At 52.4% G+C, this 23957-nt stretch overlaps 1 protein-coding gene and 1 long non-coding RNA gene across 2 annotated transcripts in view; both read right to left on the reverse strand.

Annotated features, from left to right (window-relative positions):
• Positions 1-5841: 5841 nt before the first annotated feature.
• LOC118356228 lies at positions 5842-6935 on the reverse strand. Its single transcript, XR_004819548.1, has 2 exons — positions 6352-6935; positions 5842-6118 (listed from the first exon to the last, which is right to left on the reverse strand). It is a non-coding gene; the product is annotated as an uncharacterized LOC118356228 (long non-coding RNA).
• Positions 6936-22754: 15819 nt separating this feature from the next.
• Positions 22755-23957, reverse strand: part of GPR107 (G protein-coupled receptor 107) — a 71704-nt gene continuing 70501 nt past the window's right edge. Inside the window, exon 18 of the mRNA XM_027616178.2 lies at positions 22755-23468. Within this exon, the coding sequence (XP_027471979.1) occupies positions 23372-23468 (97 nt within the window). The 3' untranslated portion in view covers positions 22755-23371. The remainder of the gene's footprint in view (positions 23469-23957) is intronic.

The raw sequence follows: 23957 nt of genomic DNA on the forward strand, positions 1-23957 counted from the left end.
TGCGGGGGGATACCTTCCGCGGCCTGGAGGGGAGAGAGGCGACCTCCAAGCCCAGGGGAGGGAGGGGGTTGGTTGGGACCGTGTAAACCTGGAGGAGGGGAGGCCCGAACCCGAGGGAGAACTCCTCAGAGCACAGGGAGGCCGCAGGCGGGGTAAGATCTGAAGCCCGAGAGAAGGGCCAGGGCCAGTGGGGACCGGCCTGCCCCTCTCGCCAAGGAGCTGGGCCTCTGGGCTTTAAGCAGAGGGGTGACGGGGGCAGATCTGCTTTCTCTGTTTCTCTGTCCTCCGTGCGGGGGGTGGCCTTCCTGTGGAGGGGTCCTCCTGGGGGGGTTCGAGGCTGAGGCCAGTGGCCAGGGCTCCACCTGGATGGAGAGAGGCAAGAAAGAGAGTCCACGTGGCCTTCCCTGGCCATGCCCATCTACAATGTCAGTGTGTTGGGACCTCTCCTGTCTCCTAACCAGCTTTCTCCTTTTCTCCTTGGCAGCCTACCACAGACGAACCGACCGATTTATTGGTTGTGTTTATTTCTTGTGTGTCCCCTCCCTTGTAGTGTGAGCTCCCTGAGGGCGGGGTTCTTGTCTTATTTGTAGTTGTATCTCCAACACCTAGAAGGCACCTGACTTGCAGTGGTCACTCCAGCCAACCGCCCTGATGAGAAAGAAGGGCCTGAGGGCCTGGGGGTGGACAGAGCATGGGAGGAAGAGGCAAGGCTGAGGTGGGGGGAGCAGGGTTTCTTTTTCCCACCACTTTGGCACAGCATTCAGACCTCAAGGGGCCCGGGGTGCACAGAGGAACTGAGGAGTGCCTCTCAGCCCCCAGATGCCCCCTCCTGCCTCCAAACATGGCCCATTCCCGAGTCCCCTCCCTACACTGCCTTGCCCCAGGAAGCCTTCAGATGGGCATATACTTGCCAGCCACGTTCATCAAGGAATGTGGTGGGGACAGACCTGGAGAAGGGGGAACACTGCCCAGGCTCTGCCCTGGAGCCCAGTGGCCGGTGTGTGGCCTCGCAGGGGCGCAGCACGGTGGGGCTTAGAGAACGAGGGAGAGGTGGGGGGTAAGTCAGACTCAGCATCCGTTGGTATTTAACTGGATCACTTGGCTGCAGTTCCCAGCCCTGATTCCCAGCAGGCATGGGCAGAATCAGGCCCCACGGGAGGGCGCTGCATGGTCAACCAGGGTGGCGGTGGCCGGGTCCAGCGTGGCAGGCGAGGACACGGGGAGAACTGCTTAGACTCAGGTTACCGTTTGAAAGTAGAGACTATGGGATAGCCTAATGGACTGGATGGGGGTGTGGGACAAAGAAGGGAGTCAAGGTCAACGCCAAGGGTTTTGACCCGAGCAACTGTTAGAATGGTATGTCCATCACGTGCCCAGGAAGCAGGTGATGCTGGCGCCTGGAGTTCGGGGACACAGGCTGCGGGGATCAGCTGGGGAGTCATCCTGATGGAGATGGAATGTAAAGCCATGTGTCAGGATAAGGTCACTAAGGAGAGAGGGTAGACCAAGGAGACCACGGAGAACTGAGGCCTCAGGGACAGGGATGGGTCAAGAGCGGCTCCCTGAGGGTTATAAACCAGCGTGTGTATGAAGTAATCGAATTAACTACATACACCTGTGAAAAGCAGCCTGACGCCTCTACCTCCAGGGTGTTCTCTCATTTGTTACCAGTTATCAGTGGGATTGCAAGTCACTTTATTTTCTGCCCTCATCTGTATTTTTCCTTGCATTAAAAAAAAGTGGGATGTAGGGGCGCCTGGGTGGCTCAGATGGTTAAGCGTCTGCCTTCGGCTCAGGTCATGATCCCAGGGTCCTGGGATCGAGTCCCGCATCGAGTCCCTGCTCCTTGGGAGCCTGCTTCTCCCTCTCCCTCTCTCTCTCTCTCTCTCTCTCTCTCTCTCTGTCTCTCATGAATAAATAAATAAAATCTCATGAATAAATAAATAAAATCTTTAAAAAAAAGTGGGATGTAATTCACATAACATGAAATCCACCGTTCCAAAGTGTGCAGTTCAGTGGTTTCAGGATATACGCTGGGTTTGTGCAACCGTCACCACTACTAATTCTGGAAATTCATCTGTATTTTATACAGACTGTTTTCTACAACTAAGCACATTGCTTTTGAATAAAACAAACATTTGATCAAGTCATTTCGCTCATCTGCGGGTAGCCCAGGAAAGGTGCCGTCCTGAATCACTTGCCAGAGCATCCTGATAACCCAGATACCTGGGCCCCATCCAGAAGGGGCAGATCTGAAGGAGGTGAGGGCGTGGCCTGGGAATCGGCATCCTAACCCAGCCTCTGGTCAGCGGAGAGTCCCTTGTCTTATTTTATAAGCTCGCCTGGGAGAGCGACCCCAGAAGCTTGCTCAGTAGTTCTTCCAGAAAGCCCTTGGGGAACAAAAATGACGTACATGTGGTAGGCAGAGTCTGGATTAAATATTCCCTACGCCACTGCGTCCTGGGCGTCGGTACCTTCCCAGCCGGATCAACAGCTCCAGCCCAGTCTCTTCCAAGTCTTCACCTGTGTGCATATCCAGTGCGCTGCGGGGTGTGTCCATTTGGGTGTCCCTCAAATTCATCAGACCAGAAACATAACTTATCACGCCCCCCCCCCCCCAAAAAGAATCTTCTCTCCTTGGGCAAATGGCTTCTCCTATACTCTGGCTCCAGCCAGAAATCTGAAACATCTTAGACGCCCCTGCTCTCCCCAGGGACCCTACTCTCTAGATCCAACCTCTGCACCTAGTGCATTGGATTTCGCTCCCTGAATGGACCTCAAGGCTGAACACTTTCCTCTGTCCCCCAACCCCCAGCCAGGTGAATCCAGCTACTGCCCTCTCTCAAAGCCATTTTCTCTCCTGACTCACCTCTTGCTCCCTCTCACGGGGCTTGCTCCTCCAGAGCTGGTCTCCCTTCCCCTCCCACGACAGTGACCTCCTACACCTGCAGTGTCCAGCACAGGGACCCCTCCCACACAAAGGCCACTGAGCACATGAAATGTGGCCAGGCCAAAGGAGATTCTGAAGGTTTGCGCAAAATAAAAAGAATGAAAAATACCTCGTTAATATTTTTTTAAATGTAATGACCTATTGAACTGGTAATGTTTTGGATAGAAAGTTTCAATACCTTAACTTTTAAGTGTCTACTAGAAACTTTAACTGTTGGATGTCCCTTCAAGTCTCCACATAAACATCACCTCCACGGAGCCTTCTTGGCTCCTCCAGGTGAGCTCAGGTCCCCCTGGGGTGCAGCTATCCACAGGCACCTGGTCCTTGGGTTTGTGGCACTTTATATGATAAGGAGGTGTGTCTGGGGAAGTCCTTTCCTTTCCATAGGCCTGGGGGGAATCAGGGGTGTAAACGGAGGATGCCCAGGGCAGAGTCAGCTGCTGGGGGTGGGAGTGTTGAAATCTGGCCCAGTGGAGGGGGTGCAGGGGAAGAGGAGGGGTCCCACTGAGCCCCCAGCATGGAGTATGACACCCCCCAGTCCTAGTCGGTCCTGCCCCTCATGCACTGGGTGGCTTTTGGCAGATCACTTCCCATCTCATAAGCTAATCTGATCGTCTCATGGGGGGGGCGGGGGCAGGGTTATAAGGATCAAAAATGCTTTGCACAAACACAGGACAAAGAGCTAATATCTTTAACCTGTTAAGAACTTTCTAAGCCAGTAATCTTTTTTTTTTAAGATTTTATTTATTTATTTGAGCGAAAGAGTAAGCGAGCATGAGTGGGGAAGGAGGAGAGGGAGAAGCAGACTGCCCGCTGAGCAGGGAGCCCAATGCATGACCTGAGCCCAAAGGCAGATGCTTAACCAGCTGAGCCACCCAGGCGCCCCAAAGATGAGCTCTCACTAGAAAGTTGGGGAAAGAACCCGATCCGGCAACACAAGAGTAAATGCAAGTGGCCAGTCCACAGGAAAGCTGTCCCTTATAAGCCATCAAAGAAGAAGACAAATCGGCAAAAAGAAAAAAAGTTAATAATCATACCCAGTGTTGGCAAGGGAGCAAGAAAACGGGCATCCAGACATTGCCAAGCAGGGTGCAAGTTGGTACATCCTTTCTAAAGAACAGTTTGGCAGTAAATATCTGTATTCTCTGACTCAGCACTTCCACTTCTAGGAAATTATCCTAAGCCAACAATTAGAGATCTATACAAATGTTAAGCCTCAAAGATGTTACTGCAGCAACATTTATAATAATGACAATAAAAAATGGAAGTGGTCTATATATCCCAAATGAGGGATTCGCCTGTTGTACCAAGGAGTCCTGTACAATATTAAGTTATAGCTCAGCCGGAAACCTATTCACATGGTATAGATCTGTTTACAGCATAAAAAACACAGAAAAGTTTCAAAAACCTGTAAGATGATCCCAACTGTGGGGGAAAAGAATCTATGCACAACATTGGGTATTTTATTTTATTTTATTTTTAAAGATTTAGTTTATTTATTTGACAGAGAGAGAGACAGCGAGAGAGGGAACACAAGCAGGGGGAGCGGGAGAGGGAGAAGCAGGCTTCCCGCGGAGCAGGGAGCCTGATGCGGGGCTCGATCCCAGGACCCTGGGATCATGACCTGAGCCGAAGGCAGACGCTTAACGACTGAGCCACCCAGGCGCCCCTCATTGGGTATTTTAATTAAGTAGTTTTTATCATATTTTTCTCCAAATTAAAAAGATTGTCAAATGTTTGTAACTCAGTGCCTCCTGGTGAAAAACCAGTCTCTGGTATATATGTCCCATGGGAAAGAGGGTTCCCCTGTATGATGCTTGTGGGGAATAGGCTATACTATGAACCACTCCGTCCACAAAATCAAGATGTATGTGAGCAACATAAAGGTTCCGGGAAGTCCTGCAGGGAAGGAATCTATTTTATTTAAGCATTTTCCACGCTTATTTGGCCGGTGCAATTTTTTTTCCCCTTAACTCCCATTAGCATTTAAAGAACTGGTATCCTATGGAATAAACAACCCTGAGGAACCCCCTGTTTTATGAGTCCGACCCCCGTGGGAGAAATGAGGGGGAGCGCATTCCCTCAAGGTAAGTGGGGCAACACTGAACCCTGATGAGGGTTAAGGCGATGGAGGGGAAGCAGGCGGCCTTCCATCAGTGTGTTCACAGGGTGGGCGTTGCTGGAGAGAGTCCACCCAGCGGCCAGCTCCAGCATCACCTCCGATGACCCTCAGGGGCGTGGCCCACCGTGGGAGCTCCATAACCACGCGCTGGGCCCCTGAGCTGATGCGCGCGGTCCCTACAACCTGCTTCATGCACACATGGTCACTGCTGGAGCCCTGGGTCGGGAGGAGTGGAGGCAAGCAAGCGTGGCTGGAGAGAGTGCTGTGAACCTTCGTGCTGTGGGTCCCGGTCACGGGGCAGGGGAAGGGTCAGCCTGGGCAGCATGCCTGCCCGTGTTCTCCCAGGGAGAGTTCTCCAGTCTTTCCCACCCATCATGCCCGCCTGAGTAAACGACTACCCACTCAGGGCAAATGGTGCATGAGAGGACCAGGCACTGGCCGTCCGCCCATGTCAGAGCTGCCTACCACGGCCCGCCCTCACTGGGCCCTCTGGCCAGCCTTGTCATTTGGGGACCTGTGGAAGTGGCCAGTCACTTCCCCCCTGTTGAGGGAAGCAGGCGGGACAGTGGTTAACACAGCCCTGAAGCCGACTGCACTTACTGGTTGTGCGGCCTTAGGTGACTTACTTAAACTCATTAAGTCTCAGTTTTCATATCTGGAAAATGGGCACAATAAGGATGGCACCTCCCCACATTGGTCATTATAAGAATCAAGTGCGGTGATGTGTGTAAAATACTTCGGACCACTCAGTATAGATTGGCTACTATTATTGGTGAATAATAATATTGTATTTTAACAATATTAACATTGTTATTGACAAAGGAAAATGCAATCACTTAATGAAGCCATCTGTGGGAAGGACCCTAAACCAACAGTCTTGAGTGCCGGTTCTGCCTGTGGGATCTGGGGCCAGGCACGTGGTCTTTCTGAGCCTCAGCTTCCTCATTTGTAGGTGGGGACCGCGGTGCCCTGCAGGGAGCCTGCTGCCTCGCCGGGTTGTCTGTGGACTTGAAGCGGGTTCCTCGGGTCACAGGAGCATGGAAGAGCTGAGCGAGCACATTTGTGAACGAGAAACAGGTGCAAAGCCCAGCTGGCCTGGGGATAAAGCCCTCCCTCCTCGGGCCTTTATCCCCGGTTCCCGGAACTGAGAGGGAGGGGTCCCTTCCCTCCTGGGGTGCATGGCCATCCTGCTGCAGGACAACCGTTGACAGGCAGACTGCTGGGGCCCTCGCAGGCTCTGCCGGCGAGCTTGGGGACAGGTACCTTCTCTGAACCTCACCTTCCAAGCACTGAAGGCTTCAGGGAGGGTCTCGAGTGAGGCCCTTCCCACATGCCTCCTGCTGTCCCAGCGTGGAGCAATTTATGAGGACAGGAGATAAGCCAGGGCACCCGATGGTAGAGACGCCCCCGGGAGGGAGGCTCCCGGCTCCAGGGTTGCCCGCAACAGAAACCAAAGCTGCTCGTGATGGGACAGCTAGCAACGTGTGTACGTACGGGGGCGCTCGGGGCACTGGGGGCAGCTGGAGAGTGAGCTGAGGAGGAGCGGGACCCACGAGTCTCCAGGATGCGGGATCTAGAGGCAAAACCAAGGAAACGGGGGTCTCCAGGCGACCAGCAGCTCCTGCCACTTCCACTTAGCAGCCCTGCGTTCAAAATTTGGTCCTGGGAGAGACAGTCTGGGGGCCTGTGCCCCGGTCCTGGGACCACACTGGCCATGGGGTGGGGTACTCCTCCAGTGGGGGAAGGGGAGTCTCCCCCCAGGGTAAACTGAGCGCTTTTCCCAGAAGAATGGGGACTGAATGTTGGAGTTGGGGGCAGATCCAGTAAATGCGCAGGCAGTTTGTCTGCAGACGGCTTCCCCAGGGCCTGCTGCCCGCCCTGCCCCCCCCCCAGCACCTGTCCACCAGACTGACTGATGAGTCACAAAGCCCAGTGCTGGGGGAGGATCTGATTGGCCCACGTGAGTCAGGTGTTTGCCCCGGTCCAATCAGCCCCGGCCAACCAGGGTCAGGTCCCGTAGTTTATGGCTCCAGAGGCCTGCCCTCAGGAAAGGGGAGCTGGACTGACCCCCTAAATACCACTAGCCACAGAATTAGAGAATCCTCAAAGCTGGGAGCCACGACTTTGGAGACCAGCAGGCCCAGTATGCCCATCTTACAAATGGGAGAGCGGAGGATGCTGTGTCCTGTGGCTTCTGCCAGATGCATGGTAGAGCCTCTGGGAGCCAGCGGGTCCCCCAGGGTCAAGCTCAGACACGCTCAGAGCAGGAATGGGGAGCAGGAGCAGCTTTTCTGGAGGCCCCAGGCCAGGAGCCATGAATACCCTCGGTGCCAGGGAGTTGCCCACCAACCTGGCCTGTCCCCAGCTCATCAGCGAGATGCCTGTTGGTTTCTGAGCCCCCAGTGGCCCCTGGGATCCGGCCCAGCTCTCCCAGGGCCCTGGGCCCCCTACATCAGTGATCTCTGAGCTAACGCATGGGCCCCACGAAGGCCAGACCGCATGCATCTCGTCGCTGCTGCCTGCCCAGGGCCCAGCCCAGAGAGGAAGCTCAGACCAAACTGACGAGTGGCTGGGCAGTGACTCCTCAGCCCCTCGCCTCCTCTTTGGCCATGACATTAAGTCCATGCATCTCCTTGAGGTCAGCCACATACAGAATCCAGTAATGCCCGGGCCCCTGTTCTGGGTTCCAGGCCCACTAACTTTTGGCGCAGACCTAGACAATCGTTCCCACCCTCTGGACCTCAGTCTCCCTGTCTGTACAGTGAGGGGCTTCAAGGTGCCTTCCAGCTGGGACGCTGTGTGCTTTGACAGTTCTGCGTTGGGCCCCAGTCTTGAAGGGGCAGGACTGACCGGGGTAGAAGCAGGATATGTTCCTCCTCTTGCAGTCCTTCTTGCTTTCAGACTTGAACTTGGTAAAGAGCAAGGTCCTGGGGTAGCAACTGCAGCCATCCCGTCACCGCGCCCTAGGCAATGCGCCAAGTGCTTCCCGTGCATCGGCCCCCGAGCCTTCACAGGGTCCTGTGAATTAGGCAGCGAGGCCCAGAGAGGTTGAACAGCTGAGCCTGGGTCACACAGCTGCAGACCGGCCATAGGGATTCACGTCAGGCGTGTCTGACTCCCCAGCCTGGGAGCTCACTCTGTGGCGCAAAAATATCCTGGAACCTGCGTACAAAGAGATGTGCGCTCTGCGGAGACCTGCTTGGTTGCACAGTTCACCGAGGCTGGCAGAAGGCAGGGGATCCGCATGATTCGGGGCTACCAAGGACCCACTGCTGCATGGGTGAGTGAGCTCCTCACAGCCCCCTTCCTCCAGATAGCTCTGGGGGAGCTCGGGGTGGGCACTGCCCCTGCTCATCTCCCGACGTTTTGCCGACGGAGCCTGACACCCCCCTTTCCTGGGGTCCGGCAAACAGTAGACAACCATCATTTACAGTGGATCTTTAAAGCCTTCATTCTCAGTGGCCTCGCGGCGTCGTTAACATTCAGACATGCTGACAGTGCGCACCCCCCTCCCCCCAGCCCACGGAAGTCCAGGCCCAGTGCAGGATTCCTGCCCCCCAAGATCAGCCCACTGCAGGGGCTCAGACCGAGTCTTCATGTGGTTCCTGGGAAGGTTGTAAATGAGGACGTAGGGAAAGTTCCACTGGCAGGTGGGGGCACAGGGCTGAGTTGGGAGGGGAAGTTCCAGAAGCATCTTTCCTGGACTCAGCCCCCATCTCCCTGGGGCTTCCCACCCCAGCCACTTTTGCTCCTTGCAGTTCTCGGCCCGGCTTCCTGGCTTGAAGGAAACCTGCCAATGCCAAGCTGACTGCAGGGCCCTACAGGCCCCCGGGGGAGCCTCAGTGGCCCTCGGTGGGGTGGGGTAGAGACCGAGAAGAACACGCTGAGGGAAGAGCAGGTGCAACTTTGGCTCCTTCTCCATGGGCTGATGGCTTGGGGGTAGCCAAGCCGCACCCCCCCCCCCTTTCTTATTTGTCTCCACCTTGGCTCTGAGGACAGGGTTTGACCCTGAGCCTGGAAGGCTCTGGGAGGCAGCACGGGCCATGGGTGGGGAAACCCTACAGTAAGGAGACCCTTTACTGCCCGAGTGGCCCTGGATTCTCCCATTTTGCTGCGTGGCCTCATTTCCCAGCAAGCCCCTCTGGAGAAGTAAATACAGCCTTGTTAATAATTCTGTCTGGATGACCCTGGCACCGGAGCCTCTGGATGATCCGTGTTAAGAGTAGTAGTTCATAGGGGCCTGGAGAGACTCATTACATGGAGGTAAAACATGGTTGAAAATCCATGAGGCCACCCACTGACGGGTTTTATGAAGGCCTTGACTGTGAAAAGGCCGGAGTCACAGCCAGGGGCCCACAGGTAAGGGAGGCAGGGAGGGCAAAAGAGTCTGCCTGAATTACAAATGGGGTAAATGAACATTTTCTCAAGAACAGCAAAATCAGCTTTTCCCAGGCTTAGCCCTGGAAGGTTTGTTGCTTCCAGTCAAACCCCAGAGAGGTAGTGGAAAGGACTCAGCCCAGGAGACAGCACACCTGGGCTCCAGGTCTAGCACGTCCATTGCCCCCTGGGGCCCCACCTTGGACGGATCGTCTGCGGAGCAAGGCGGGAGGAGGAGCTAATTCAGTGGCAGTGTGGGTTCAGGGCCCTTCTTGTGCTCAGTGTGGGTCTGGGGTCAGGGCCCGCCTCTGACAGGCTACCGAAATCCCACCTGGATGCCTGCCTCCGGGCATTGATGATGAATGAACGTCATCAGCAGATTCTCACGAAAGACACCATATAAATCACCCCTTGCTCTTGACTACAGCCCTTCCACTTACTTTGCTAATTACCTCTTTCTCATCTTTCAGAATTCTGCCCCTGCATTTTGCGGGCAGTCCTCTGGGACCTTCCAGGGAGACTGCAAAGGCCCCAAAGGGCTCCCTGTGCTTTGTGCATCCCTTCTGTTCAAGCGCTTTGTCATAACAGAAAACATGACCTAAACTGGCTAAAGCGACAGAGAACTTTATTGACTCATGTAACTCAGAGTCCAGCAGTATCTGCTTTCAGGCAAGGCTTGATCCAGGCTTCCGGGTTTCCTCTCTCCATTTCTGGCTCTGCTTCCTCAGTGTTGGGGGCCATTCCGAGCAAGGCTCTCCAACTTGGCTACAGGCAGCAGCTTAGGGCTTCCCAGTTGTTCACATCTTGCTGAAAGTGAGCCAATTCCTCCCCATCCTGCCAACCAAGACTCCGAGATGGTGTCTCATTGGCCCAGATGGCCTGAATGGGGTCATGTGTCTGTTCTTGAGCCAATCAATGTAGGGGTGCGGGGAGATAAGGGATGTGCTAATCAGTTCAAACCAACCAGGGCTTATGGGCACCCTGGGTGGGTCAGTCGGTTGAGCATCTGACTCTTGATTTCGGCTCAGGTCATGATCTCAGGGCTGTGAGATCAGCCCCACGTTGGGCCCTGTGCTCAGCATGGAGTCTGCTTGTGATTCTCTCCCTCTCCCTCTGCGCCTCCTCCCTACACCCCCACCCCTGCTCATGCGTGCTCTCTCTCTCTCTCAAAAAAAAAAAAAATAATAAAAACCAATCAGGGCTCAAGTCCAGAACCAGGAATGTGAGGTTAGCCTTACCCAAACCAGAATCCTGAGAAATCAGAGGCTGGATCTGGTATAGAGAAGAGATGAAAGCCAGAGAGGCAGCCAAAACATGTCCCCCATCTCTCTCCTTTGTGCTATAGTTACCAGTGTGCCCATCACAGTGCCGTCTGACCATATTACTTCCCTGTTAAAGCTTCCAGGGCCTTCCTACTGTCTTTAGGGGCAAGTCCAAGCTCTAGCAGAGGGCCTCCTGACACAGCCATGCCTGCTTCTCTAGTCTCATCTCTTTGCTCCCCACTTCCCACTCATGGGGTTCCACCTCTGCTGGATTTATCCAAATTTGCCAGACTCTCTCTCATCACTGGCCTTCGCATATGCTGTTCCCCTGCCTGAACACCTGTCCACCACCCGCTTCATCAAGCTAATTCATCCTACACAGGATGGTACTTCTTCCCTGAAGCTCTCCTTGACCTAGCCAGGGTTGGGGGCCCAGGCTCTGTGTTGCCAGACACCTCTCAGCTTGGATCACTGTATTTTTTTAATAGCTTTTGTGAGATAGAATTCACATACAATTCACCTATTTAAAGTGTACATTTAATGGTTTTTAGTATTTTTGTAGAGTTGTACGTACAACTGTCACCACAAATTTAGGGCATTTTCACCACTTCCAGAAAGACACCTTGTGCTCACGACCCCCCACACCCTGGCAACTACTAGTCTACTTTCTGTCTCTACAGGACTTGCCTATTGTAGGCGTATTGTATAAACGGAATCATAGAGCAAGCGGCCTTTTGCTTCTGGCTTGTGTTTGCTTATATATGCCATAAAATGCCATCAAGGGCCATCCACGTTGTAGCAGGTGCCAGTTCTTCATCCCTTTTTACGTCCTTTGTTTGAGTAGACCACTTTTATTTACGCATTCATCAATGATGGGCATTTGGGTGATTTCCACTATTTGGCTCTTAGGAATGATGCTGCTATGGACATCTATGTACAAGTTTTTGTGTGGACCTCTGTTTTCATTTCTTGACTTCGTACCTAGGAGTGGAATTGCTGGGTCACATGGTGACTACGCTTAATCTTTTGAGAAACGGCCAGATTTTTCCAAAGCATCATTTTACATGTCCGTCAGTGGTGTATGAGGGTTGAACTGCTCCACATCCTCACCAACCAGTTGTTATTACGTCCTTTTTTTTTTTTTTTAAGTCACACCAGTGGGGATGAATCAGGATCCCACTAATTTTGACTTACATTCTCCTGATAAGTAATGATGTTGAGTATCTTTTCTTGTGCTTGCTGGCTGCCTATTCAGATGCCAAGACCATCTGGTAGGGAAAGGACAGTCCTTTCCTTCCGTCCAAGGAAGGTGGAAAGGTGGATCTCCACATGCAAAAGAATGAAGTTGGACCTTTGTCTCATACTAAATACAAAAATTAACTGAAAATAAATCAAAGACCTAACCTAGGAGCTGAAATTATAAAACTCTTAGAGGAAAATATAGAGGAAAAGCTTCATGACAGTGGATTTGGCAGTGATTTCTTCTTCATGATGTCAAAAACACAGGCAATGCGAGAAAAAAAAATAAATTGGACTTCATCACAATTTAAAACTTTTGTGCATCAAACAAACTATCAGGAATGAATGGCAACCCACAGAGTGGGAGAAAATATTTGCAAATCATATATCTGATAAGGGATTAATATCCACTATATATAAAGAACTTCTACAACTCAACAACAACAGTTCAAAAATGGGCAAAGGGAACCTTGGGGACGTCATGCTGAGTGAAATATGCCAGTCACAAAAAGACAAATACTATAGCATTCTATTTATACAATGTACCTAGAGATGTCAAATTCATGGAGCCAGGAAGTAGAATGGTGGTTTCCAGGGGTTGGGGGGGTGGGGGAAAATGAGGAGTTGTTGATTAATGGGTGTAGAGTATCAGTTTTGCAAGATGAAAAGTTCTAGAGATTGGCTGTACAACAATGCAAATGTACTGAACTCTACACTTAAAAATGGTTAAGATTGTAAATTTTCTGTTATGTATATTTTGCCATAATTAAAACCAAATTATACTAAAAATGGGCCAAGTCTTTGAATATTTATTTCTCTGAAGAAGACATACAGATGGCCAATAAGCATGGAAAAAGATGTTCAACATTACTGGTCATTAGGGAAATGCGAGTCAAGACCACAATAAGATACCAAATCACAGCCTATGGCAATGGCTGTGATGGGGGCGCCTGGGTGGCTCGGTCATTGGCCGTCTGTCTTTGGCTCAGGTCATGATCCCGGGGTCCTGGGATCAAGCCCCTCTTCGGGCTCCCTGCTCATCGGGAGGCCTGCTTCTCCCTCTCCTACTCCCCCTGACTGTGTTCCCTGTCAAATCAATCAATCAATCTTAAAAAAACCCAAAAGAATGGCTATGATAAAAAAAAAAAGGTAACAAGCACCCTTGTGGAGAAATTGGAACCCTGTGCACTCACTGCTGGTGGGGATGCAAAATGGTACGGCTGCTGTAGAAAATGGCATGGCGGTTCCTCAAAAACATTAAACACAAAACTATCCTATGATCCAGCAATTCCACTTCTGAAAGCAGAGACGTGGACAGATGTTCACAGCAGCATGCTTCTCACCAAAAAGTGGAAGCAATCTAAGTGCCCATCAGGGGATGCGTGAACAAACAAAATGTGGTCTATGCATACAATGAGATATTATTCAGCCCTAAAAAGGAAAGAAATTCTCATATATGTTACAACATGGACGAACCCTGAAAATATGATGCTAAGTGAAATCCCTATTCAGATCTGTTGCCATTTTTAAAATGGGTTATCTTTTTATTGAGTTGTAAGAGATCTTCACATATTCTAGAATTGAGACCCTTATCAGATACATGATTTGCAAGTGATTGGGCTGTCTTTTCACTTTATTGGTGTGTCCTTGAAGCACATAAGCTTTAATTGTGATCAAGTCCAGTTTATTTATTTCCTTCTTTTGTTGCTTAGGCTTTGGTCTCATATCTAAGAAAGCTTGCTGAAATACAAGGTAATGAAGACTTACCCATTTCTTTCTAAGAGTTTTATAGTTTTAGGTGGATGACCCATTTTGAGGTAATTTTAGTACATGGTATGAAGTAGGGCTACACATTCACTTTTTTGCATGTGGATGTGCAGTTGCCCCCGCGCCATTGGTTGAATAAAAAGATGGTTCTTTCCCCATTGAATTGTTTTGGCACCCTTGTCAACTATCAATTGACCATGAATGTGTGGGTCTATTCTTGGACTTCGCTTCTATTTCATTGATTTATATACATCTATACTTAATATCAGTACCACACACTCTCTTGATTACTACAGCTTTGTAATAAGTTTTGAAATTGAGGGGCACCTGGGTGGCACAGTCGGTTAAGCATCCAACTCTTGATTTCAGCTCAGGTCATGATCTCAGGATCATGCTCCACACTCAGCACAGAGTCTGCAGAAGACTCTCCTCCTCCCTCTGCCCCTTGCCCCTTCTCTCTCTCTAAAAAACAAACAAAACAAAACAAAACAAAACAAAGATGGTTTTGGCTATTCTGGAGCCTTTGTATTTGCAAATGAATTTCAGGATCAGCTTGTGAATTTTTGCAAAGAAGCCAGGCTTGATTTTGGTAGGAACTGCACTGAATTTGTAGATTAATTTGGGAGTATTATGGTTTTAACAATATTGTCTTCTGATCCATGAATATGGGACGGCTTTCCATGTATTTGGATCTCCTTTAATTTCTTTCAATGTTTCAGTTTTCAGAGTATAGCTTTTGCACTTTTTACATTATTTTTATTTAAAGGTTTTATTCATTGGAAAGAGAGCATGAAGGGAAGGGTGATGGGCAGAGGGAGAGAAAGCAGCAGATTCCCCACTGAGCAGGGAGTCCAATGTGGGGTTCAACCCCAGGACCCTGAGATCATAACCTGAGCTACAGGCAGATGCTTAACCAACTGAGCGACTCAGGCACCTCCCCCGCCCCTTTTTAAAGATTTATTTATATATATAGAGAGAGCACAATTTGGGGGAGGGGCACAGGGAGAGAATCTCACAACCCTGAGATCTTGGGGCTTTATCTCACAACCCTGAGATCATGACCTGAGTCGAAATCGAGAGTCAGATGCTTAACCAACTGAGCCACCCAGGCGCCCCAAGTTTTGCACTTCTTTTAAACGTATTCCTAAGTATTTTACTCTTTTTGATGCTACTGTAAACGGAACTGTTTTAATTTTATTTTTGGATCGTTCACTACAAGTGTATAGAAATGTGGCTAATTTTTCTATATCGATCTTCTATTCTCCTTGCTCGCTTCTGTGTCTCTATGCTAACACAGTAGGCGGGCACTTTTAAAAGGGCAAAAGGCTGGAAGTGGGGCAAAACTGGAGGCCAGGCCACCCACTGGAAGGTGTAGTCCAGGTGAGGGTAAGGGTGGCCTGGGCAGTGGCAGTGGGGAGAGAGGTGGGTGCATTGGGATGGGGCGGGGGATAGGGAAGGGTCAAGGGTAAGGTCCAGGTGTTTGGCCTGGATCACACTTACCAGGACAGGGGAGGAGGCGTGGCAATTTCATTTTGAAAGCGTGGCCTTGAAGCACCTTTAAAACAGCCCGGGAGGGGCGCCTGGGTAGCTCAGTCGTTAAGCGTCTGCCTTCGGCTCAGGTCATGATCTCAGGGTCCTGGGATCGAGCCCCGCATCGGGCTCCCTGCTCTGCGGGAAGCCTGCTTCTCCCTCTCCCACTCCCCCTGCTTGTGTTCCCTCTCTCACTGTCTCTCTCTGTCAAATAAATAAAATCTTAAAAAAAAAAAAAAAAAAAAAACCAGCCCGGGAGGCAGCTGGCTAAGCCACCAGGGACTCAGAGAACAGCTCCAGGCTGGAAATAACACTCTGGGCCCAGTGGGGGGGTCGGGGGGAACGGAGGAGGCTGCCAGGGCGAGAGCTGGGACCCTGCTGAGGAGCCCAACACGACAGGAGGCCAACTGGGGGCCACACAGCGAGAGGGAGGAGGGAGCCCGCAGGAGGTCTAACCTGGCCAGGAGGTGATGCTGGGCGGCGCAGGGGGAGCCCAGGGGGCGTCTCAAGAGGGAAAGAGTCCCTCAGGTTAGTAACGGAGCCCCAGGAGGTCACAGGTGAGTCTGGCCGGTGGAAAGCGGGCTGCAGTGAGTTGGGGGAACTGGGAGGTGAAGCGCACCTGAGTGGGTTGGCCTGGGAGTGGGAGTGGGGGGCTGCTGCTGGCCTAGGGAGACTTGGGTGGTTTGATTTTGAATGGGAAAGTCGAAGGAGCTGTTAAACTGGAAAGGGGGGGGCGGGGCTCCCAGCAGGGCCCACACTTCTCCCCACATGCTCCCCCGACACCAGGTTCCCCTTGGATTTCCCGCAAACACTAGCATGTGGAGAACTACTTTCACCCCTGAGTGACTGAGGCACCTCGGGCTCAGTCCCTGCAGATCTGCTCTAATGAGCAGGTTCCTCATTTTATGAAGGTCAGCACTCCCCTGCAAACTGGAGGGAGCCGTGGATGCTCCTGAGCTGTGCCTGTCACCCCAGCCCCCTAAACTCCGGTCCCCAGACTGCCGAGCCAGCTTCCCTCCAGGTGGGGACTGGGCTAGCACCCAGGGGCTCTGCGAATTCTCGCGAACGTGGCCTGGCAGAAGAACCAGGTCTGCAGGAAGAAGGAAGCACCTTTCTTACAGGTCTCACCAGCCTCATTGTTCCGTAGCCGGAGGGCATGTGTCTGCCGGCCTGCCAGATTCCTGGGGAAGGACAGGACATCCACAGGCAGCCGCAGCAGGGAGGGGGCCCACGTGGGCACTGGGAGGTCTTCACCAGGCTCCTGGGCCCGGGAGGCAGGGAGCAGCTCTCAGCTAGGCTCCCGACTTGGCCTGCTCTGCGTCTCATCAGAACAGGGAAAGCAGGTGAGTGATCAGGCGCCCCGGCACCGGCCTTCCTGACCCGAGCCCAGGTCCTGAGCTGCCGGCCCCACGGCTTCAGGCCTAGAGGGCTGCCTTTCTGACTGGGCAGGAGGAAGCCAGTGTTGAGCAGAGGGAGCAGTTCACCGCCCCCCAGCCCCTGCTAGCACACCTCAATGCTCACCACTGCCGCCCCACCGGCGGGCCCGGAGCCAGGGCGAGGGCTGACTGCAGCTGTAGCCGGAGCTCTGTGCGAGGGCTGCTCAGGCACGTGCAGCCGCGTGGCTGAGACAAGTCTCAGGAAGGGGGCTGGCTGGCTCCCATGGGTGGTTCCCAAAGCGTGATCTGGGACCGGCGGAGGCCGCATCACCCGGGAGCTTGCTAGCACTGCCCCATCTCGGGTCCCACGGGAAACTCTGGGCCCTCCAGCGGGCTGATGTTCACTCAAGTTTGAGAAGCACCGGATCAGGGGGTCCCTAAGGCCTTCTCCACGCCTTCTCTTGGCTGCCCCTTCCTGGGATGCCCAGCATCTCTCACCCTGAGAGTCCTGCCTGATTCCTGGGATCCCCCATTAAAAGGCCCATCCTTACTCCTCACGCTTCATTCCACAGGCACCGTTGGCGATCCAAGGCCCCCAGAGAGTCAGGAATGGGAGCTGGGGGTAAAGTATGGCCACCCACTGAGAAACCTAGGCCAAATAACATGGCTTCTAAGCGCCCCCTGCCCGTGAATGTCCAGGCCATGATGAATGAGGACTGAATCCTCACCAAACCAACAAGGCTGGAACCAGCAGACCTGGGGAGGGGGCACAACCTCTGGCCCCAATTTTCGTAGCTTTAAAGCCAGAGCACTGGATGGATAAACCACAAAACAGTACGTCTTGTGGAAGAAGCCAGACACGAGGGACGTACGGCGTGGCTGCTTCATGCGGCGCTCCAGAACAGGCAGGGCTGTGGTGTGGGAATCGGAGCAGGGGAGTGGCAGTTCCAGGGAGGGGGTGGTTCTGGCTGAGAAGGGGCACGAGAGAACCTCATGGGGGTTGGAAAGGCTCCAACCCAATCATGGTGGAGGCTACAGAACTGTACACGCATCTGTCCAAACTCATCCAAGAGTGAATTTGACTGTATGTAGGTTACACCTCAGTTCAAAACATTCGTAGTAAAATAAGGGGTTCGGGATCGCACGACTTCTAAAAAGGTTCTGAGTCTAAAGTCTTGGACTTCTGGGATTCTGATGTGAGCTGTACGGGCGGCCTGCTCGGAAGCAGCGTCAGAGGGCAGGGCAGGAGCTGCGAGGGCGTTGCCCTGAGGCTGCACTGTCACCTCCCCTCCAGCCATAGCAGCTCGAGGTCCTGCTCCGGAAGGTCCTGCGGAAGGCGCCCCACCCCCACCCCCATGGAGGCAGGGCATCAGGAAAGGACGGGATTTCCAGTCTGTTCCAGAGCCGAGCCCCTGGGGCTGCAGACGACAGGGCCTGCGAGGTTCGCAGAGCTTCTCTGGTAGGAGTCACTGTTGTCGGTTAGAGCAGGTGGGAGGCAGTGAACTAATTTAATGAACAAGAATCACAAAGGTAAAAATGAGGAGAGGGAGGAGGGAGAGCAACCAGGAGTCAGTGCCTCCCCACAGGATTACAAACATACATTTCCTTCAGAGAATCTTTATTTTACATGTCTGCATCACAGCAAGAGAATCCATCCCATATGTCACCCTGATCGGAACCCCCACCCATGACACGTTTACATAAATACTCTTCAGTGATCATTAGTGTTAAAAAAAAATACTGAAACTCCTGCATCCCAATCTAACCTAGAGAGCAAATGATATTTACAGACATTTCCTCCCGCAAACAAAACTTATTTTTTTGGATTAGATGTGTCTGACTTCTTTTGAGGTCACATGACGAGACATCCAATTTATGGTTGGGAAAAGCTGCTTAAGGCGCCAAGAACCGCCCCCTTGTGTGGCCAGGATTTGGGGATCCTTTTGTAATAAGGATCTTAAATGCTAGAAGGCTGCCCTGCTGGCCCCCCTGTGTGATTTGGCTGTCTACTACGAAACCTCAAAGCCTGCCCTAGAATAAGCTGTCTTGGAAGTGAGTGAGCTTTTCTGTCTCACTTTGACCCTTACTGACTTTGTCCAGAACCCCTCCTTCCCAAATGGCCTGCCTGCAGACTTCTTGCCCCCAGAATTCCAACAGTCCCTGGGCAACACAACCAGATCCCTGCTCCCAACACCGCCTAGTCCCTCTCTCGGCCGGGCTGCCTCCCTCACACAGTAGCTCGGGCGATGTGCATTTCTCATGTCCTCACAGAGAGCCACCGAGAAACATTTGTCAAGCGTAAACCATCCAGAGGGGTCACAGGCTACAGAGCAGCCCCCGGGGAAACCTGGAATGTTCCGTCCACCGATCGATAACCATACTCCAGGTGGGACAAGTATTAGCATCAACTCAGGTGGGTCTCTTTTAAAGACTTTCTGCCCAAACACCCTGGAGAAACCTGGAGTCAAGAGCAATCCTTTGGAACACACGGTATGTTCCAGATGAATACCTTCTTGACATACCAAGAAGTACCAAGTCAAAGCCTAAATTCTTTAGTGGGGAAGCTACTCATTTACTGACTCCTGAACGGGAGAAACAGGTAGCAGGCCATGGGCATCGGGGACTCAGCACATTCTTAATCTGTTAAAAGGCCGCGGTAAGCCCGAGGAAAGCAAAGGGGTGAGTATGGAGTGTGGAAATGGGCTGAGGAGGGGGCTGGGATCTGCGTCCCTTGAAATCCAGCAGCTTATCAGCATGAACGGTCCCACTGTTCCATGGGATGTATGGAGCAGTGCCAACCACCTCATCAGACCATCTAATGTTCTAAGAGCCTTCCTCGGAGAAGATGCTTCAGGATGTGGGAGATGGCCACAACGCCACTCACAATTCAAACAGGCATCTTCTAACACTCTTCTTAGTCCATAAGGACTGGCTCCTGGTAATAGACTCTTAAGTACTAAACAAGAATACATTTTACTGCAAGAGTCCAAAGCACAGTGTGCAGCATTAACATGTACACTCTTGATAAAATTCTCCTTGGCTGAGAAAGTATATCCGTCACACAGCTACTGGGAGAAAATGCTGCAATGCACCAAAGCCTTCAGCCCCTATTCCCAGACTGAGCCTTTGTGGAATCAATAGCTGTGGGCTGAGGAGGAGGGGGGAGGAGGGGGAGGAGAAGGGAGGCAGGTCGTGGAACGAGAGAGAGCAGATATCCCGATGAGATCATAATGCAGGAGCAGAAAGCTCACCACGGCAGGCACGCAGAGCGCGGTGAGACAGCGCTGTGTGGCTGCCCGGGTATGTCCAGGAGAAACCAAACCGGGAAATTTTACTCCAAAGTGGTTTCTTGGAAGAAAACTGAACTGACTCAGGCAATGATCTGGGAAACCATCTTTCACACTCGAGTAAGCACCTCCTGACGGGAGAGTGGGCCACCAATCCACCAGAGTTGTAGTCAGCAGGTTCGAATGCACGGCTACTGAAATGTTAAAGCATCAAGGAACCAAGAAAGAGGCTGATGGAGCCTCTGGCTACAGTTAAAAGCCAGGATTAAGAGATCGGTGATTGTTCCTGTTGTCTAAGTAGGAATTTTCTAGCAAAATACACAAACTTGATTACAGGAATAGTACAGATCCATTATTTCCTCAAGTCCCGCAGCTGGCTGCCCTTGCAGTCCAGAGCAGATTTCCCAAAGGAAGCATGGGAACTATGCGGGGGCAGGAACAGGGAGCAGGAACACAAAGCAAAGCTATAAATCCTGCCGTCTCTCTATGAGGCGCTCCCGATCCCCAAAATACCGATGGGCTTAGCAGCGGAAACACTGCCTCACGACGCCGCCAAGTGGTGGTGAAGACCGGGCTGCTAGAAGGAAATGGTGGGGCTATCTGGTTTCGGACCCCAGCAGTCATCTTTACTGGGGAGGAGAGCTGAGTGCGGGTCCCAGCTCCCAGATGACGGACAAAGGGAAGGCATTTTTACAGGGCAGGATGGAGAGCTCTAACAATTTGTACAAACGTGGGAAAACCAGTGTTCCCAATCTGGGGCTGGGGTTTTGATTTTTCTTGATCACTGGGCCTCACTTCAAACCTTCTGCCACTTACAATGGAGGACTTGGGCAGACGACCTGCTTGTTAGTCTTTATTCCTAAATCATGCCCTTATCTGGCCTGCACCTTCCTGTTCAGAAGGGTTGGGACTGTCCCAGCCACCACGTGCCTGAGCCCTGAGGCGCACGTGTGGCACCAGGAGCCCAGCGCTCTGGCTCACGGCCCTGCCGGAGGAAGGCAAGTGCCTCGGCTAGCTCGGGGAGGGCAGTCAGGTCGGAGCTGCCCCCACACGTTCTCTTCCTCCCTGGCTCCTTCACTCCCTGGCTTCCAGCAAGTGAATCAAGGACACCTCCGCAGGGACCCTTTCGGGGGCGGGGGGGGGGGGGGGGGCGAGAGATTTCATCACACCCTGGGTCTTGCCAAGAAGTCTTACGGCCTAGTCAAGAACATCTGCTCACAGGGCAAACAGCAAATGCGTCCCTCTGAGGGAAGCACCTAGGGGGGTTTGACCACAGCACAAGACACATTTCAGAAGTACTGAGAGTGTGTTTACGCCAGGAATACAAAAGTCTTAATATCTCGTCCTCCCTGCAACTTCCTTCTCCTATTGTGTAGCCCCCATTTAAGAAAAAAGAAAGACAAGAAAAAAGGAAGAAAGAAAAAGAAAAGGTCCCTTAAAGAAATACTCAGGGTGAATTTCCTTGCTCCTGGAAGTGGGGAGACACACGGCCCCTTCCCCCAACTCTGTGGCGGGGCGAGCAGCAGCCTCAGAAGACAGAAGACGCCGGCCCGCACCCCACACCCAGCCAGGACCGAGCCTCTGTGCAAGAAAGGCCACAGAGGGCACCGAGGACTCAAGAAAGTGCCTGAAGAGAAGACTTTCCCCCTCCCTTTGTCCAGGAGAGAGAACAGCACAGGAGAGGGGCAACTGAGGACAGACTCTTCAGGTGCCCGAACCAGGGGTGCTGAGCACTGCCCCCAAATCCTGCAGTTCCTGAAGGATGCTTCTAAGGGGCGGGGGAGGGGGGGGGAGAAAACCACCTCCGGAGACGGCTGCCCGCCCCCCGTCCCCAGACCCAGGCAGGTGCGAGCTCCCGGCACCCCCAGCAAGTGTTCCCGATGAGGCCTCTGGTTCAGCCTCTGGTCTCAGGCCCGGGCGGCCATAACCCTGGTGGGAGATTTCTGCCCATCTCCTCACCTGGGCCACAGTAGACCTTCTGAGCTCATCCCATCATCCAAATGACTGAGCTACCGGCTGCACCACTTGAGGCGACTACCTGCACCCAACTCCAGGCTCTGGAAGTTTGGAAGGGCCCTCTGCTGAGTCTCTGAAAAAGAGCTCGCCACCCCCAGTCCCTGAGAGTAAAGCTCTGTTCAACCACACCTGTTCTCTTGGCATGCATGCCCCTGGGAGACAGGGACGAGGTCTGTTTCATTCCTGCCAGAAAGCCTACCTGGTTTAGAGGAAAAACTTTCTAATGATGACGATTTGCTTGTACTTAAGTATCTGCTTAAACACTACCTTTTCCGCCCCTAGCTGCTCCTTTAAGGGACACTCCTTCCCATTTCTCCCTGTTACTGTGATTACACAGCACACACAGGCACAACAAGAGAGGGAAGCAGGGTCCTGCTCGGGGCAGCCGGGGGGGGGGGGGCCGGGTGTTCAAGGGAATCCTACTGGACGACGCTTTCTGGGCTTAACCATACACTTCTATCCATCAGACAGCACCAAATACGCTTCTGTCAAGAAAAGCACTTCCCACCACGGTTCCAGAGCCGGGACTCTGACAGGGCCATTCAGCCTCCAGATGACAGAGCCCTTTTGGGACGAAGACGGCCGGGCCTCTAGAGCTGCTGGATCCTAGTCACTTTCAGAATCCGGGGTCAAGGTCTGGGGCAACATTCGGGGCCAGGAACCCTGCGGCAGGCTCCATATACTAAACTGGGTTTTGACATTGCTTTCTTTCTTTCTTTCTTTTTTTAAAGATTTTATTTATTTATTTTACAGGGAGAGACACAGCGAGAGAGGGAACACAAGCAGAGGGAGCGGGAGAGGGAGAAGCAGGCTTCCTGCCGAGCAGGGAGCCCGATGCGGGGCTCGATCCCAGGACCCTGGGATCATGACCTGAGCCGAAGGCAGACGCTTAACGACTGAGCCACCCAGGCGCCCCGACATTGCTTTCTAAAATAACCTAATTTCATCCATTTTTGTCCCCCAAAGACGCCACGGTGAGCTTCCTTTCCCTTCTAAGGCCCCGTGTCCTCCCTCAGCCCCTGCTCATTTCCTGCGGCCTCATTCCCGAGCCTCGACTGGCCCCAGCCTCGCGCCGCCACCCTCCCTCCCTGTCCGCCAACACCCCCCCACCCTGCTGCCACACACTTGGGGGCACAGCTGCTTATGTCTTGAGAGTTCCCAATTAAAAAAAAAGAAAGAAATATAACTTACAAAGTCTTTTATCCTCCTTCTGTCTACGCTCCCTCCCCACCATTCCCACCTGAAGGAGAATTCTAGCTGCCCATAACCAGCCACAGATCCAGTTTCCATAAAAGAGAGTAAAAAATTAGGTTTCCGTGGCACTTTGTTCCCAGCCGCGTGCTCTGTGGTGTCACTGTCGGGAGGTGCTAACTGCTCCTGCTCACCACTAGGACGATTAATAAATTAGAGGTTCTCTTTGACAGTCCCAGCTCAGGGCTGCTCCATCACGCGGTGCCTTCCCAATCGCCCTGGGGCTCCACCGAGCCGTTGGTCACCTTCTTGACTTTCTTCATGTTCTCCATCACCCCTGATGTCGTCACTCTGAATGAGGGGGAAAAAACAAATAAACCAGTGGGAAAATCTCAGTCTTTAAGTAAAAGGCCATCTTACCACGGGCACAGCAGAGTGGCTATGCGTGTGGGCTCTGGAATCAGGCAGACCTGGGTTCCAGTCCCGAGCCCGTTCCTTGCTAGCTGTGTCACCTCCGCCGAGTCATCGGATCTCCCTGTCCTAAGTATAATAAATGGTTCCCGCTTCCCAGAACTGTCATCAGGGGAAAATGAGATTCTCCAAAGCACCTAATCAATACATACCAGCTGGGTATGTATTATTACAATCAACACTGATCCGTTCCCCTCTTTCTGTCGTGGTCTCCACAGATTCTTATGTTGCGTGTCTACATGATTATGATTACAAGACCACCATCTGTGTCCTAACGAACCTTCTGAAAAGAAAGCTCATCAGGTGTAGTCATTCTTAATAACCAGCCACAATGGATCATTTCTGAGTCATGGGACAGAACCACAGGTT

Source organism: Zalophus californianus, chromosome 13 (assembly GCF_009762305.2).
Source record: "Zalophus californianus isolate mZalCal1 chromosome 13, mZalCal1.pri.v2, whole genome shotgun sequence".
Taxonomy (NCBI): Eukaryota; Metazoa; Chordata; class Mammalia; order Carnivora; family Otariidae; genus Zalophus; species Zalophus californianus.